This window comes from Pogona vitticeps, chromosome 1 (assembly GCF_051106095.1).
Source record: "Pogona vitticeps strain Pit_001003342236 chromosome 1, PviZW2.1, whole genome shotgun sequence".
NCBI lineage: Eukaryota > Metazoa > Chordata > Lepidosauria > Squamata > Agamidae > Pogona > Pogona vitticeps.
The window spans coordinates 267058999-267076711 of NC_135783.1; the positions used below are offsets into that span (position 1 = coordinate 267058999).

The 17713-nt window shown below is 41.3% G+C and overlaps 1 protein-coding gene across 1 annotated transcript in view; it reads left to right on the top strand.

The window, feature by feature from the left end:
* MICAL2 (microtubule associated monooxygenase, calponin and LIM domain containing 2) overlaps nt 1-17713 on the top strand; it is a 175589-nt gene that overhangs the window by 127384 nt on the left and 30492 nt on the right. The window contains exons 26-30 of the mRNA XM_072985774.2: nt 2762-2951; nt 5906-6063; nt 9307-9384; nt 13155-13255; nt 14985-16356. Of these exons, the coding sequence (XP_072841875.2) occupies nt 2762-2951; nt 5906-6063; nt 9307-9384; nt 13155-13255; nt 14985-16356 (1899 nt within the window). The remainder of the gene's footprint in view (nt 1-2761; nt 2952-5905; nt 6064-9306; nt 9385-13154; nt 13256-14984; nt 16357-17713) is intronic.

Genomic DNA, 17713 nt, shown 5'->3' on the forward strand with positions numbered 1-17713 from the left:
GACAAGGAATGTGTAGTACCCATCTGCCCATCCAGGGAGAGCAGAACATTTTAAATCAGGGAAATGGAGGGTGGATAAAGGGTTTTACAACGTTCCCTAGTGGAGTTTCCCCAGTCCAAATTAGAACCCTCCCTTTTGCTGCTTTTATATTTTGGTGAAAAAAAGATGTCACAGCGACAAAGATCTCTGCAGATCGCTTGTACTGTGTACTGTTTTGTCCTTCAGTCCATGCTTAACAAAACTCTCTGCCTGAAAGCTATGCAAGAGTATTTGAGATACTTGTTTGCTGGCGAGAAGAATGTCTCTCTTGTTGAGCCTCGGACCTTGGCTGATTAAAACAATCTTCCATTTCTGTTTATTTGCAAAAATCCTAGGAATGTTATCCGAAGGAAGGCAAATAGCACAATACTGACTTTGGGTGGTCATTGTTTTGGTTCCTTATTGCATGTGGAGAATTCCATGGAAAGAAATTAAATTTATCACCTTTGGCCTTTAGGATTTTTCTTTTTCAGGCGTTTCTTTTTTGTGTTAACAGGTGTGCAGTTTATATGATACCAGTGGATGAAAAGTGTAAGACATTTACTATAGGAATGGATTGGTTTAGACATTAAGAATCAGTTACTATGAGCTGTTGTGCTCAGTTATCATGAATCTTAACTACAGTATATGTATTTGAAACAATTTGTTAATCCAGAGCTGATAAAGCTGGTTTGTTTGAAATAGACTTAGCTAAGAATAATCACAGTTTAAGGTGTTCAGCTATGGATAATCTAAAGGAAGTGGAAGCTTCTGATCTCCTCAGCCACACTGGAGGAAGAGAGGAAAGGGGAGTGCCAGAGCTCAAGGCCTACTCATTCTAGTTCTCATAGGCTGAAATCCTGTTTGTGCTGTTATGCTGCATAAGGCTGATGATGTCATCAGCGATGGTGTTTTTTCAGAAATAAAAAAAAGTTTCCCTCTGAAGAACCTGATGCTTCCATTGTGGAAAAAATATTAGGAAGGGGGGATTTTATTTAGATTTTACTGCCAGCAGAGGTTTTTGGAAATTAAAGTCTTCCATGCCATGCCATGGCCTCCAATATCTTCTCCACAATGAAAGAGATCATAAGAAAATCTGGGAACCTTTGGGGGTGTTGTATTGGGAAACTGCTGCAGCTGATAATATCATCTGCTTTAAGTAGCAGAACCTTTGGAGCAGCATTTCAGCCATAGGGTGAAACCCTTGTTGAATAGTACATCCAGACACTATGTGAAACTGGTTGCCAGTTTAGGTAAAGGTAAAGGTTCCCCTTGACAATTTTTGTCCAGTCGTGTTCGACTCTAGGGGGCGGTGCTCATCCCTGTTTCCAAGCCATAGAGCCAGCATTTGTCTGAAGACAATCTTCCGTGGTCATGTGGCCAGTGCGACTTAGACACGGAATGCTGTTACCTTCCCACCGAGGTGGTCCCTATTTATCTACTTGCATTTGCATGCTTTCGAACCGCTAGGTTGGCGGGAGCTGGGACAAGCAACGGGAGGGCGCTCACTCCGTCGCGTGGATTCGATCTTACGACTGCTTGGTCTTCTGACACTGCAGCACAGGCTTCTGCGGTTTAGCCCGCAGCACCACCACGTCCCAGTTTAGATGGCATTTAATCAGGAAAGTAGACATTCCAATGTCAGCTGCCAGTGATAATCAAATGGAATCTCCATGTTAAGTGACTATCTACTTTCAGACCTTACCTATGAGCTCCCAGAGGCATCTACAATATTTCACAGTCTGGGAGAAATTGAATGCTGGGAACTTTTATGTTCTTTTGGGAAGGGAGTGTTTTATGTCAGTTTCTTGTCAGACTAACTTCTTGTAGGTACCTTATGCAGACTGCATATGTCCAATTATTAAACCTGGGTAGGGGGTTAGAATGTTATCCTGAATTAACACTTTAAATGATTACCCACAGAATACTATTTCTAATATTTTCCACATGTTTGTGTTTAAACTTTCAAGCTAATTCATCATGGTGTCATTTTTTAAATACTGTACCACAGTTCTTTGAATAACAAGAACAACAACATATTATCACATGTAAAAGAAAGCACACAGTGCCATGAAGGCTTTATCCATGTGATCTCTGGCTTTATGTGATTAAAAACACAAGCTTGAAAGGGTCTTTTGAAGAAGTAAGACATTGAAATTATGTGTGATCCATATCAGTCAAAATACTTGCATTAGAGGCCTTTAGTCCCACTGGGTTCTGTAGGATGAAACACATGCAAATGCAAACTATCTAATTGAATAATGTCTTTCTGTACATAAACCCATTGGGTGAGTTTATTCTGGGATATCATATGATGGCTGGCTCTGTGAACAAACAAGACATTGTGTATTGCAGCCATCACCATCTTGGGCAAGTTGAGGCATTCGGGAAGTGTCCCATGCAACGTACACAGAATGTCCTCAAAGCTATGCTTGAATAGAGAATGGAATGTATGAGTGTGAGCCATCCATAAAACAAATATATTTTCTCCTAAGTGATTTCAACTGTTGAGAGAGAGCACATTTTGAAACTAAGCCTGGACATGAGATGTTGTTTCTAATTTAACTTTTACTTGAGAGATACTGTAGCAATGCTAGAACACCTTTTCAGCAATGAAGAGGCAATGTTGACATTTTCCACTGTTATTACTACTGAGGCATCCTTTCAAAAAAAAAAGACGGGATGTCTCTCTAACTTATGATACAATGAGGCAGATTCTCATATCTTTTATTTTTGTTTCTAGATTGCTACACCTGTCCAGCTGATGGGCCTGCTTTCCCAAAGAAGCTCAGGAACGTCCCTGACCTGAGCTTTAAAAGCAGATGTTCCTCTGTGTCTTCTGAGTGGGCATCAGTAAAAGTTGTCCCAGAGGAAGAAATGACTGAACACAACCTTCTGGCTGTTCGGGTGATGGTCACCAGTGATGGGAGCAGGTGTGTGGTGGTCTCTTTGTTTGGTAACTGAAAACAGCCTATTTCCCAGAAGGAAGAGGAAGCAACTTTAAGGAGAATGCAGGCACCATGAAACTCATTTATTAAAATAAACCCAAAAGATAATACAGAAGAAGAAAGAATGAACCAGGGGCATTAATTTTTACAGTTGTTGTGAACCTCTTACAGGCATATGATTCATCCACAGGAAATCTTTACAATCCCACACCATGTTCTGAGTCACATGAAGGAGGAGGTAATTGAATCAAGACTGATGGATTAAAAGCACACACACACACACACACACACACACACACACACACACACACAAACACACACACACACACACACACACACACAATATTTGAGGGGCTAATGGAGCATATAGCACAATAAAAGCACATTATAGGTCAGTAATCACCATGAGACATCCGTACAAGCCTCCACCCCCTTTGAGGTTTGCTTGTTTCCTCCCAGCAATTTAGCTACAGTTCTGCAGTATGAAGAAACATCCTTAACACAACACAACTCAAAAGGGGAAAAGCAGAAGAGTTCTGCTTAAAGTAAGGATTGTGCATAGATTATAGTGTGCAAAATATAAAGGGCAAACAGAGCTAAGGGGTTTTCAGAATATTATCCCATGTATTGCCCTCAAGGTCAACTATCTGAAACTTATACACGTGGTTTAAGGAAGGCAGATGAGCTCCATGAAGTTTCAGTCTCCATATTACATTCAGTATCAAAGTAGGGAATGAAAGGATATGTGATGGCAGAAGCAGTTAGGAGAGTGTGCCTGTTCCCAAAATGGAATCCAGCCTCTCTTCCAAAATGAAACACGTCTAAGCTGTTAGTTTTTAATTTGTGAGAAACAGCTAAAACATAGAGATAAATTGGAGAAGCAGATTGATCCACTTCCTTTCTCTCATTTCTTTCTCACAGAAGGCAGTCCTCAAATGGACAAAGCAACAGCTGTGCTGCTTATGGTTGCAGACAAAGGGCCTGTTTACATGACAGCAATAGTCTGGAATATGTGTTGGGGTAAATTTAAATCGACTCTGAGTCATGTGACATCATGTGGTGTTTGAACCACAGTTTGCACACACACAGCCGGAGTAAACAGGGAGGCAGGGGCTAAAGCTGACCAGAAAGGTTGCTTGCCAAGGAGGGAAACACAAAGACTGAAAATGACCAGAGAGGTTTTTTTAAAAAGCAGAACCCGATTCAACAGGGGTTCTCGCTGTGAGTAGATCCAAGCCCTAATACGGGGCCTATTCAGGAGAGCAATAATCCGGGAGCGCCTTACAAGGGAGAGAAACCAGTAATTGTCTCACTTGGAACTGACAACAAGAGGAAGGAGAGAACAAGTGTGAACAGATGCCATACTTGCAACACCTGCCCTTTAAAAAAAACAACTATAAAAATCCAAGGTCCACCAGCTGGCACTTCGGAGTAAGAAACAAAACACTTAGGTCCACATTCTGTTTAGGAAAACCATGCATATAAGGGCAATCCCCTGAGCTTGTTTCTCCCCTTGCTTGCTGTCTTTCCTGCCACCAAGTAGGAGCCTGAGGATGCAGGGGAGCGTGATGGATGGGCAGATGGCTACGCAGGAGACATTGCTTGCATGATTGGCCACTTCTGCTTATGCAGATGCAACCTTGATTCCAGGTCAAATTAAAGAACTCTGGGATTTGTGCTGGGCACTAGAACTGAGCTAGGCTCCCAATCCTCCTGCCCAATAACCCTCTCCTGGTTACTCTGAGCTTTCTCCATTCCAACAGTGGTCCTTGGAGCTAGACGAGATCATCTAATTAATGCTACAGTTAAATAGCTGCCCTTCAGAAATTTATGCTGACCTGCAAGTCAGCCAAAGATCTACCTTCATGTCATCCCTGGCTTAGTGGGGATGTTGCCCTGTATTTAATTGCTTATGAAACAATGGTCTTTTGTCTATTCTGTCTGAAGCACAGCAGGTTTGATATTTTAGAGGATTCTGAGAATGGCAAATGAAATGGAATTCTCCAAATTTACAGGAGAGGTTGGTTGTCCATTGTCATTAAAGGAGGCAAACATGAGAAACAAAAGAGAGAGAATGAGAGAGAGAGAGAGAGAGAGAGAGAAATGAAAGAAATGAACTAGTGTTGTATAAAGGAAAGAGTAAATGGGGTTGCCAGAATAGAAATGAGAAGATGAATAACTCGATATTTGCAAAAGTGGTTGGCAAATCTGTTGATTCTGTTACTGACCTCAGATAGGAAAGTGATGTGACGTATCTGTCTTGCCTTGTTATATATCTAAGGAGGTAATAGACTGGAACCGGAAAAAGATTCCAGTTCTGATAATTTAAAAAAATCCTAGGGCCAGAGTTAGGAACATTACATTTTAAAAAGAATTTGTTGCATTTCTCATTACTTTGATATTCTGGTTGTCATTGTGTGGTTGTTTCCATGTTCCAGATGATTCACTGAGTTAAAAGGCCATGAAATACTCTCTGGATCTCTCTAGTGGCCAATTTTTATATTGCACTTTAGAAATGAACACAAAAGGCAAAAATCAAAGGAATTTAGGTGCTGCTCATTGTGCCTGAAAACAACTGTCAGGAACTACTTACAGTGCTGGTTTCCCAAAGGTGACTGGTTACATATAACCATATTACTTGTCACTAGCTGGTTTTAAGCTCTGCCTTGTGTTATATCAAGGTGAATGCGCATGGCATGAATTTGACTTCTCTTTAAAAGGCACACAACTCCAGATTCCTAAAAAAGGATTAAGTGGCATGGCTTTTCAATCAGTGTTATTTTGTCACTGGGAACATTTAAGTTGCAACCAGTGGCGCTTTCATTGATGCATATGAGCTGTAACCAATAGAGCTGTGAAACATTGATTAGCTGCTTTGTACCATTTGCTGGCCATACTTAACCCTAATGGCAGGTCTCCCTTTTTTCATCTCTTCTTAGCTCAGAATTAGAACCTGATTTAAATGGCGATCCAACCATTTCTGAACTGAATGAAAGGCCATTGCCTCAGGCCAGGAGCTCCGCCATGTCTTCACGAGCACCTCTGTTGCTAAACACAAGTTTGATAAAGAGAGAGAAAGAGTCCAAAGCCATGCATGGTAAGTGAGTTTACGTGGTTTTTTTTACCCCAAGTGTCTACACACGTGCATGCGCGCACACATACACACACACAGAAATCCAACCAATCTCTACGAACAGAGTGTCTTTTATCAGTTATTGGTAGCAGAGTCTGACCATATGGCTTAATTTCAAAACAATTTATGTGAACTTTGGGGTTTTAAGTTCCCCCAAATTCCCTTGTAGCATTCAGATGTTTTGTTTACCCTACTTGTTTTGTGACATCACAACAGTTAAAACAATGGCAGTCAAAGTAGACATTTGCATTTTTCACAGCTCAAGTTTTTTTCACCCACCCTCCAAGGAAGGAGGTGTTCAGAAGAACATTTGCTCTGGCCCACTGCAAAGCAAAAGCCCCTTTGCTAAGCTCCAATGGATATCATTGGCCCTTGTCATAACCCTGCAGTACTGAAATCCACACCATCATCATCATCTTAGAACGATAGAGATGGACAGGATCATCGAGTCCAGCTCCAGCCAAGGAGGCCCAGTGGGGAATCGAACTCCCACACTCTGGCTCTGCAGCTGGATATCTAATGCACTGAGCTATCCAGCAGTTCTGTTGCTCACTAGAGTCCCTGCCCACATGCATGTTTCCCAGGGAGTAAGTGGTAGGTTCCCTAATATCATATCTGGATGCCCCTACCCTGCCCTATCGAATAAAAGGAAATTTGGAAATACTGATAAAATGCACGATGGAAAATTCATTCATTCATCTCAAAGAAATTGGAACCAATTTCTCTCTCATTTGTACCAGCCAAATTCAAAAGGTAAAACTGTTCCTAGCTAGAGGGGGGTGCATGTGTTGCCTGCTTGCTGTATCAGTATAAAAGATGAGCCTCTTGGGTTAGGGCACAAATTTTGTGATATAATGACTGATTAAAAAGGGTTTTAGGCCAAGAATTTTTAAACAGCTGTCCACTCAACACCCTGGAACTAGATGAACGCATGTGTTTCCTTTTGTTTTCCCCACATACAGTTTCCAAAACTTGGTTTCTTTCCATAAGTATCTTCAAATATACTATATGTGTGAGGGAATAGACCTTTCCACAAAATCTCATATTAAAATACAGCAGTCAGGATTTAAGGTGCCACAACACTTTTGTCGTCTTTATTTTCTTTATTTTTTAATTTTTCTTCTGCTGGCACAGACTAACACGGCTACCTTTTCAAATGTAAAGACATTTGTGTGAGCATTTGTGTATTCTGATAAAAACTGAGGTGGGACAAAATCCTCAGACATCCTGTGGGAGAAGGGGAAAGTAATAACACTATACACTGCAATTTAACAAGTGAATATAACTCCACAGAACCATATGTTATTGAAATTGAGAATTATAATTGTGGTATTAAACGAAATAATATTGACAGAATTTTGAAGAGATGTCATTCTTCTTTACCATAACAGAGCCTTGTTTTCTTTCCAAACGCCTTGGTTTCTCAGCTTGACCCCTCTTTGCTCTGCATCCACAGGTTTCTAGATACTATTACCTTTGATCTGAAGCAGTTCAGAGGAACGTCATGTGGTTCCCCCCCCCCTCTGATAAGGCATTTCAAAGATACACTTGTAGAACAATAAACTTGATAAAAAGGCGGTATTGTAAGCCAAACTCCTTAGGCAAGGAACCTTGTATGAATTGAGTTATTCTTTTATTAAAGATTGACTTTTGAAACAAAATAAGAAACTGAAGAGGTGCCCAGCAAAAAGCACCCATGTGAAACAACAGTGATAGATTTGTCCAAAAATAGAGTTAACCCCATGCCATTTTCTTCAGTGGAAGCTTAATATTTTTCCAAGCTCCAACTCTGTTCCAAATGTTTGTTTGTTTGTTTGTTTATTGGATTTATATCCCGCCCATCTGGTCTATATGACCACTCTAGGCGGCTAGAATGTTCCCACCACACACACACACACACACACACACACACGCACACACGCACACACGCACACACACACACACACACACACGTCTCCAACCTCTTCATTTGTCTTCTCCAGGGTCACATGTTATGTCACACCCTTTTCCCTTCCTTGCCCTTGCTTGCTCTCTGGAGCTGTCTTGTGCCTCTGATTAACTCTCACGTTGCAAAATGTTTCATGTTCTCATTGCTGCGCTGAGCAATGGGACCAGCTTTTTCCCTGAAGTAATGAGTTATGTTTGTTGTGTTCTCCGTCTTCCCGTGGGAATGGTCAGGGTGGTATCTTTCATCATGAAAAAAAAGCAAGGGTTACATTTTCCCCTTATTTTTTTTAAAATTATTATTTTGTAAGTGAAAGCCCACATGCCAGAGAATCAATAAAAGCTTTAGAAATGGCAGTGCACAAATGAGCTCTTACGATGTATGAGTGCTCAAAAATTACTAATTTAAAATTGTGGTGAGAAATTAGAACATCTCCTTCTGGAGGAATACAGCTTGGCAAATGTTGCCCCCTAGTGGTTAATGAATATTTAAAACTTCATCTGCCTGAAATTACAGTACTCCCTGTGGAACAAAGTGTCACAAAAGATAAATGGCAAATACTATACTACTTTCAATTAAAGGATTCTCAAAGCTGGCATTAAGAATATATCTACCCTACGCAGTTCGATATCACTTATGGCTCCATCCAAAGGAATCCTTAGAGGTGTACTTTGATGAGGAGCTTTGAATGTCCTGTTAAAAAGCTCAAGGGCTGTAGTTCAGGATAGTGTGTCCGAACACTCTTGCAGAGAATTCAAAATAAACTACAAATTCTAGGGTGCCACAGGATGGAGACAGGGCAGAGGAACTGACATGTAACTGTGTGCTATATTGATCTTCCTCTTGTCTCCGGCGTACTGCTTGTGTGTGAACAATGACAACGGAAGAGTCTATTCAAGGCAATCCAGCTTTGTGGTTAGCAGCACAGGTGCCGAAAAGGAGTGGGTCCTGCCTCTCTCCCCCCCCCCCCCCGAGTTGTAACACTGTCTGCGTCATCTCTCCTGCCATAGAGGGAAGATAGGGGAACAGGTTTGCTCTGGCCACCTTGTCACAGAAGCCTTGAAGGTGGGTTTCCTAAGCATTGGAGCTGGGCTGCAAAGAGGGGCAGCTTCTGAAATTTCTCTTCTGAGGTCAAGGACTAGAACAGTTTTATTTTTCAAAAAAAGGTGTATCTAAGCAAAACAGGCTGGTCTTAATAAAAAGAGGTTTTTTGTGTATGTGAACTGTGATTTTACAGTACTCTTTTCTGTCTTTTTCTTTAGCTCTCCAACGAGCTTACAGTCTTCGAGACACTTCTACATCGAGAAAATACCAACACTGGAAAAAGAAAATCCAGTCAAGTAAGACTTTGAATTTTTTTTTAAAATATCCCTTTGATGTACTCTTCCAGCTCTTCTAGCTATTACTATTCACTTCAGGTTAGCTGACAGGCAAAGTGCTGGTTGCACACAAATGGGCCTATCGGAGTTCTAGCTTAATTTATTTTGATGAAAAATTGGATTGACTGCGAGAAAGCCATAAGAGAGGGAAACAGAGCTCTGTAGCTGAGAGAGTTCTTGAATCTACTTGTGCATAGACGCTGGAAGTGGTTTTGTTTGATGATTGGTCACTTGGAGGTAAATAATGGAACTTTATTACATACTGATTGTGCAGCCACAGCAGCTTTGACGAATGCATCATTGGAGTGATAATGTTTCATCACTTTCTAACTGTGAAGCTGCTGTCTTCTCTGTTTCTGTTCTCATACTGTTGGTAGTGCTTTGTGCAATGTTGAAATAAGCTCTTGAGCAGGATATTTGTATAGGAATAGCTACAATTTATCTCCTATAATTGTCTTTCACCAGTTAGCCCATTATTGCAGCCTCTACAAACAGAGGTGTGCTCCCCACCCCCACCCCCATCCCACCCCCAACTGATTCGCCTCTGGTTCTTTGGCTGAAGAGCATAAAACCATGGTTTTCTGAACTAGCTACACTTTTAGTCTGTGACCTAGAAGGCCAAGAAAAACAAAATCTTCTCCCCTTTTAAAGAAAGAGATGGGCAGATGGCGGACTACCATCAGCTTAATATTAAGCTTGCTCTTCATAATTAAATGTTTGTTTTAATGTTCCGCCTATTAAATTTTTCTGTTACTTGATTAAAATAGCCCATGTGTGCCTCAAGAAGTATCTCCAGAGGGAGCTAAAAGACTATTGGAAGGAGGTAGTGAATTTTAAGAATACCACAGTCAATTTACCAGGTAAAAAGTAATTCTAATGCACTCTGGAAGGGTCCCAACAGCTGCTATATTATGATCCCTTCTCTTACAGAAAGCAACCTGGGGTTTTAATATCTGTCTAAAACTCAGTGTCTCTTGGTAACAAATAGAAATTGTAACACTATCACTTGTCAGGGGAGGGAAAATTAACTTGAGCTAAATATAGACTTTGCTTTAAAAAGCACATTTCACAGTGAAATGGTTATGTTCCTTCCCCTCCTAGGGCATTCTTACTATCAAATCCATTTTCCCCACAGGACTGTGGGCAACTGTGATCTCTCCCCCAGTACCTGTATCGAGTATACTCACCTAATATTCAAATTGGCTGTTCTGTCAGTCAATCAAACAAACAGGGTTTCTCTTGCTTTGTAGTGAAGCACATTTTCAAAGGTCTAGGTGTTCCTCTCAAATGAATTGATTCACCCCCCTGTGAAATACAAGCTCCTCTTAATGCAGGATTCATGCTGGAAGACTCCTGACATTCCTGCTTCTGAATTTTAGCATTCATCTGGGTGGCAAAGAAGAAATGCAGGCGAAAAGAATCTCATGCTGTGACTGTTGCTGGAGTACATAATGAGATAACCTGAAAAAGTCACCCTTTTCCAGGATATTTTTTTAAATAGCATATAGAATGAGAAAAAAATGTTTGAGGAAAAATAGACAGGAGAAACAAGATCTAATAATCATTTAGAGATTTAGAGGCATGTGGAGATACAAAATTTTTTTTTTCTCTCTCTCTCTCAGTGCTAGAGCTCAGCGTAATCCAATGAACTGGGTGCAGATCTGGGACAGACAAAATACCTCTTCGCAATACAATTCATTTATGTAACTTGTTTTCACATGGGGGCGGGTGGGTTTCCTTCTTAAGAGCCTCGTGGCACAGTGATTAAACCGCTGTACTGCAGCCAAAGCTGTGCTCACGACCCGGGGTTCAATCCCAGGTAAGCTGGCTCAGGGTTGACTCAGCCTTCTATCCTTCCAAGGTCGGTAAAATGGGACCCAGCTTGCTTTGGGGGCAATGCATAGCCCGTGTAATTAACTTGTAAACCGCCCAGAGAGTTCTTGAAGTGCTATGGAGGCAGTATACTGTATAAGCAACACATTTTGCTTTTTTGCTTTGCTTATTTAAAACTACAAATCACTATGAAAGGTGATCTGTTATAAGTAACATGAAAATAGTTATTCCCATTCAGCATTAGGCAAGATATCTCAGCCAACAGATTTTGAGATTTTTTGATGTTGGATGGTTTTAAGTCAGAGGCAGCCAACTGGCGGGGTGAAGAGAACATCACCACCACCGCCACGCAGGCCCTGGAAGATCATGCAGAAGTCCATGTTTTCACCATTTCCAGGGAAGCTCTGCCATGACGCCCATCAAGGCTATATATAAAAAAAGGCCAGTTTACTTCCAGAAGCCTTTGGGGCACACTGTGGTCCATTCTTTTCCCCGGCTTCTTTTAGGTTGTTATTCAAGGTCAGTTCAGGCTTTTTAAAAGAAGCTTCCTTCAGGCCTACAACAATAGACTCCGACCGGATACTCTCCAAAGTATGCCAGAATGGGCAGCTTCTGGAAGAAGAATGTGCATTTTGATGGTCAAAAATTCCTTTTGGTGTTTATTGGGGGGGTGGCAGATCAGAGGGGGCTTAAAGGGGTGCACTGGGAGCCCACGGCAACATGTGCAACCCATTGCTTTTTAAATACTGTGTACCTTGACTTGGATGAAAGAGCACGCTGTTATGCTCCTAGCCTTTTCCCATCACAAGAAAATGAAGGTGATAGGGAATTATATGAGCAGGACAATTTGCAGGATCCAGGCCATAACCTGTTTATTAACAATGCAGGCATCAGCCAAAGTAATTGTGCCCGCTTTTCGGGACCTTGGGCTTGCAATAACACATCTATTGATCAAAGTGTTGATTTTATCGAAAGCTATAGAAATATTTCCTGGCATATATATACACACACACATATTCAATATCAAGTTATGTGATCTTCCAGTCCATATCAGAGGGGGAAACACAGCCTCTTGTGTTGCAGGGAACAGATACATTTCTTCTATTGCATTTGAGTTCTTGTTTAAAATGTCTTTGACAGCTGCTGCTCTTGTCCCCTGCTGAGCTTAATTGGACCTACCAGGAGCAGAGCACAGCCATTCAGTCAGTGACAAAAACCGGAATTCCATTGTGTGGCAGACTAAATTGGGGAGGGGGGGGAGAGAATGTAACAGGACCATCGAAATTCTGCTGCTCTGCTGTTAAGGTGTAAGAAAAGTCAGTAAAAATTCTTAGAGGGTGGCTGTTGGTGAATTCTCAGGAAACTCTAGTAGCATTACTGGGGCAAGGGGGCTGAGACTAAACCCCCATTAGCAGTTGGGGAAGCAAAATGTGATGGCCAACTTGCAAAGGCAGCATCCATTTTAGAATTTTTAAAAGCCCAGCTTACCCCCCAATGGAGTATGGGAAAACAATATCCTGCAAGTTTCCAATGATATGGTGTAAGCCACTGGATTGAGTTTTGGACGGTCCATATTCTACTCCTCTTTGAGTCATGAAAATTCACTGAAATGGATTTAGGCTTTCAGCCTGATCCTAGGGGATTGGTGTGAGGATATAGTGGGAAGGAAGAAAGTGATTAACATCTCCTCAAGCTCTCTGGAATAAATCGGGATTGTAAATAGTAATAGAAGTAATGTAGACTAATATTCATTGCACAAGACAGGGGCTGTATCTAGCCTCTACAGGCAGTGCAGCCAGTATTCTCTGATCTGTGGGTTGGTGGTGGTGGTGGTGGTGGGGAAATCAATGAGATTTTATAACATACTGTTTGAGTAGACATTTTTTTTCATTTTGTAGATTTCCCTCTATTGTACAGCAAGAAGCATGGTCCATCTTTGAGGGACGCCTCTGCCAACCTTCACAGTGATGCTGCTGTGGATGATCTCTTAGAGAAAGAGGTAGGGAAGAGCAAAGGTTGCTGAGAATTACACTTCATTTGTTTTGACATATTGTGGTATTTTTTTAACCAGACAATCTATTTATAATAACTGGAAACATATTTTCTGCCTTGTAGGTTCTATTCCTCAGTCTGAGGACTGTCCATTCGTATAATTCTATGATGAGAATCTGTCATGATGGAAGAGTATCAGGGGCCCCACAAAATGTTCTGGACTCCTTCATATGTCCACTTCACTTTGTTCCACTTCCCAGTGGTGGAATTCTGTGGAAGTCATATTAATAGAAGTCTTTGATTTCAGAATAACCTAGAAACTAAAGATGATAGGAACATTGGGGGGGGGGGGGGGAGAGACACATTCCCAGGCTATGAATGTCCCTTTGAAGAGAGGCTTAACATACTGGCCTTCTGAAGGCAGGCAGATATATTGTGATTCAAGTGGGTTTTTTGACACATGGCTGGTTGCTGAGGAAAAACCATTTAATGGCAGATCCAGCGCTCTTCTTTAATGATATGCTTTTAATTTTATTGTGTTTCAGTTCCATAGCTTGCCTAACTGTATTTTAATATGATAAGGCTAAATCTAGTCCCAACCCACTAAATCAAAATGACCAACTTGAAGTGTTGAACTAACAAGCCCCATTCATTCAATGGTTGTCACCTACATGGGACTAAACAGTTGGATTTAAGCCCCCAACATTATGTGTGTTCATCTGTACCACTAACTAGTTAATTTTGTCATGAATGATCTTGGCCAGTATCAGTTTGTTTTTGGAATACAACTCCCAGTTAAGTTGCTGGAGAATTCAGGGAACTGTAGTCCAAGAACACATATATACACATCTCTAGTTGTAATCCAGAAGGTATTATTTTTCGAAGGCATGGGACAAGGATATAATGCTAGATGTAATGACATCATGTCCTGCAGTCAGATATTATCAGGACCAGAGTAGACTTAGCATCATGTTTCAAGGAACACTGACTTTGGCCTGGTGACTTCTGCACGTCCTCTTATTTGGATATAGATTCCAGATTCCAAAATACAGACTTGCTCAGCAGAGCTAGGGAGCAAATGTCTGCCAGAGCAGGCTTCTGTGCATGCACCTCCAGGTTGGTGAGGATCCCCACATCCGGATGGCCAGGCTCCATGCACTTCCCTTCCTGATAGAATTGTATTTGAGTGGTCCTGTAGGTAAATCAGGAATCCTTCTGAGGAGCTCTTTAAGCCTGGATTCCATTCTTCTGCCCTTCAATGCAGGTCCTTTACTTCTTGGGACCACCCACTTCTCTAGAAATCAGAAAGGGAAAAGATATTTTGGTCCTTCTCAAAGTTGGGTGAAAGTTATAATTTCAGCATTTTCTGCCCCATGCCATGACACTAGAACTCCATTGTCCAATTATTTTACCATGGAATGCCTTTTCACGTCATCTAGCCATGTGTCTCTTAGACCCCATGTTAATTCATTCTCAAGAGAACTCCCATGTACATTTGATTATCAAAATATCTTGGATGCCTCCTGGGGTATTTTGGATAAAAACAATAATCCGGTGTTACTTTACTGGTTCATACTTGCTGGAATGTTTTTCAGAGTCCATCTCCATCTTGATACTAACACATGGGTGGTGTTTCATCTTATGTATTTGTTTGGAAATGATCTTTAAATAAGAACATGGGTGAAAAACAGCTACATTTCTCCTCTAAAAATAATTATTTTGTGCATTCCTTACAGTTGACTTCTCCCAATGAGATCCCAGAAATTACAGGCAGGCGTTTTGAGGCCCACCGCTCAACATTTCATACGAAAAGGAAAGCCGCAGATATATCTGGAGAAATCCCTGCCTATATTCCTCATTATTCACTTCACAATGACAGCAATCTGTTGACACATAGCAAATCTTTTTGCCACCAGGATCAGACATCAGCTCCACGTTGTCCTCCTCAGCTTGGAGTCAAAGCCTGTAGCACTGAAGAAGGCCAGTATTTAGGAAACCAGGTAGTGAACAGAGAGCAACTGGCCCCGGAACTCTTTCCAAAGGATCCAGATACATCCTCTGTAAACCTTGATGTGGGAGATCGGACTGCTTCACCGCCTGCCAGGGAACAGCAGGACAGACATTTAAACAAAGCTAAAAACAAGATAATGAAGAAATTAACTCTTTCAATGGGGCAGCAACCCAAACTACTTGCTATAAATGGTGCTGAACCAGAAGAGACAAGCCTAGGAGAGCAAGGTGAAGAAGTCATTCCAGGGCAAAAGAATGCTTATTTTTATAGCTATGAGAACATACCAAAGCAGTCGAGCAGTGATTCATCTCTTACAGTCTCAGATAAACATTGGCCAATTTTATTTCCTGAACACAAACATCCAAAGAATGTTAATAACTCTTCCAAAGAATCTGCGACCACCCAGCCCAAATCACCATTGAGGCTAATTGCTAATGCTATAAAGAAATCTATCTTGGAACCTTTTATGTCTTCTCCTGAAAATCTAAAAAAGAGCCCTGATACACATGCCAAAATTCATTCGGAAAACACATTCTTCAAATTCCCTCCTAGCCCAACTGACTCTGTAAGTGTAAAAAACAGCAAAAATAGTGCAGACTGTGATGTGCAAACTCAAGAACTTCATATTTTGAGGCATTCAGGAAAAAGACATGGAATCAGAAGTTCAGATACATCTGATTTTGCCAGTAATCCAAAAGAGGAATGTTCATGGGATGCCTTTCCTGTTTACAGTGTGCATAACAGCCTTTCCAAGCATCCCCATAAGTCTAAACATGCTTCTACCGATGTGGAAGACGTGCCAACACTTCTAGAAAAGTTTACCCTGAAAGAGAACCTGTGGAGGTCTGCCAAAGATGACTGGCATGCACATCATCAGAAAAACACAATGCAGTCTTCTTTACAGTACAGGGATAAAACTGCCAGTGCCACTTCAGAAAGTTGTGTACAAAGGAACAATGTGTGGAACCTGTTCAGCAGCTTCAGGAGTAAAGTAGATGATAAACTGAACAACCCTTCTTCAGCCCCAATGGTGTCACCCTGTACTATCTTTGATGTTGATGAAGTACTAAATAATTCTTCAAAAGGAGGACACTTGGGTAAGCAAAGGCTCTTTTGTAAAATGTAATTGCATTTTGAAACAAAGACGTGTCCGCACAGTGGTGGTGACTCCTGTTATTCTGGATTGTTCCGGTATTTTTTGTTGCGGGTTTGAACAGATCACACCAGTGTTCACCATCCACGCATTGGGGGGTATTTGTTTCCAGGTGTACTGGGATAAACTGAGTTGTCCCAATACTGTCTGAGACGCTCCCTAATGCATCACTCCCACCTACTTCATTTCTGCCTCTCTTCCTTCCTCTACCCATATGTGGTGTGTGGAAGCATGCCGAGAAGAAGACATCATCAAACAACACTTGCCCACAGAGTGTATGGATCAGAATGGAATAATCCTGCACCCGTGTACACATGAGCAGATCTTTCACCAGAACAAAGGAGAACAAAAATATGCTACCAGGTGGCATTGGCATAAAAGACCCAGAAATTGTGGGATTTTGTTCCCCTTTTGACTTTGTTGACACTACTTTCTGCCCTGTGTTGTGGGGACACCGGGGTGCAGTACTGATATCATGAATGCAATGAAAGCTGAACAAATGCTCAGGGTGTATGGGCTCAACCCTATTCATCATATTTTTACTGCATGTTTGGAAAACAAGAATGTGTGAGGTAATGTCTACAACCAGACTGGGTCAAAGTTTAGATCAAAGGAAAATGCCACACTGAGGAAGAAGCCCACAGTTCCACCCCTGGAACCTTCCCTAGACAGGGATAGCTTGACAGCCATTAGACAGGTCTAGTAACCTTCACATTAGACTGAGATTATTGTACTTGAGATTATTTTTGACCATGGTTCAGAAATTGCAATTAGCTGGGAACACAGCTGGGCTGTAACACCATTAGATTGCTTACTGAAACTGGCCATTAGGAATATATATAACCAGACCATCAACTGGCTCCAGGTGCCTTTCTGCGCACTTCCAGTTTCCTGGTGTGTATAACTTTAAAACTTTTACAAGGGCTGAGACCACTTAAAGAAGAAGGGTTTGCAGATAGCTGCTGCGTGACAGGAAAAGGACCATGGCTGTGTTTCAAAACTACATTTAACTATCATGAGGATTGTAGTTCATTTCTTTTTAAAAAATTCATTATGGCTAGACTAAAGCATTCGGTTGCCTGAGGCAGAGTAGCAAATGAATTAAGTTAAGCAGCCGGCTCAATTATTTAGATGCAGGAGGCAAAATCTCAAACAATAGCAACAAACACCTAACTTCTCTATCTCTTTTGTAGAAAAAGTACAATAAAAGATATAAAATAAGCGACAGTTTGATGTTCTACCTGTACATCTCAGGTTCTCCGTGGACTTCATGGATCTGGCAACCACAATGATTGATCTGA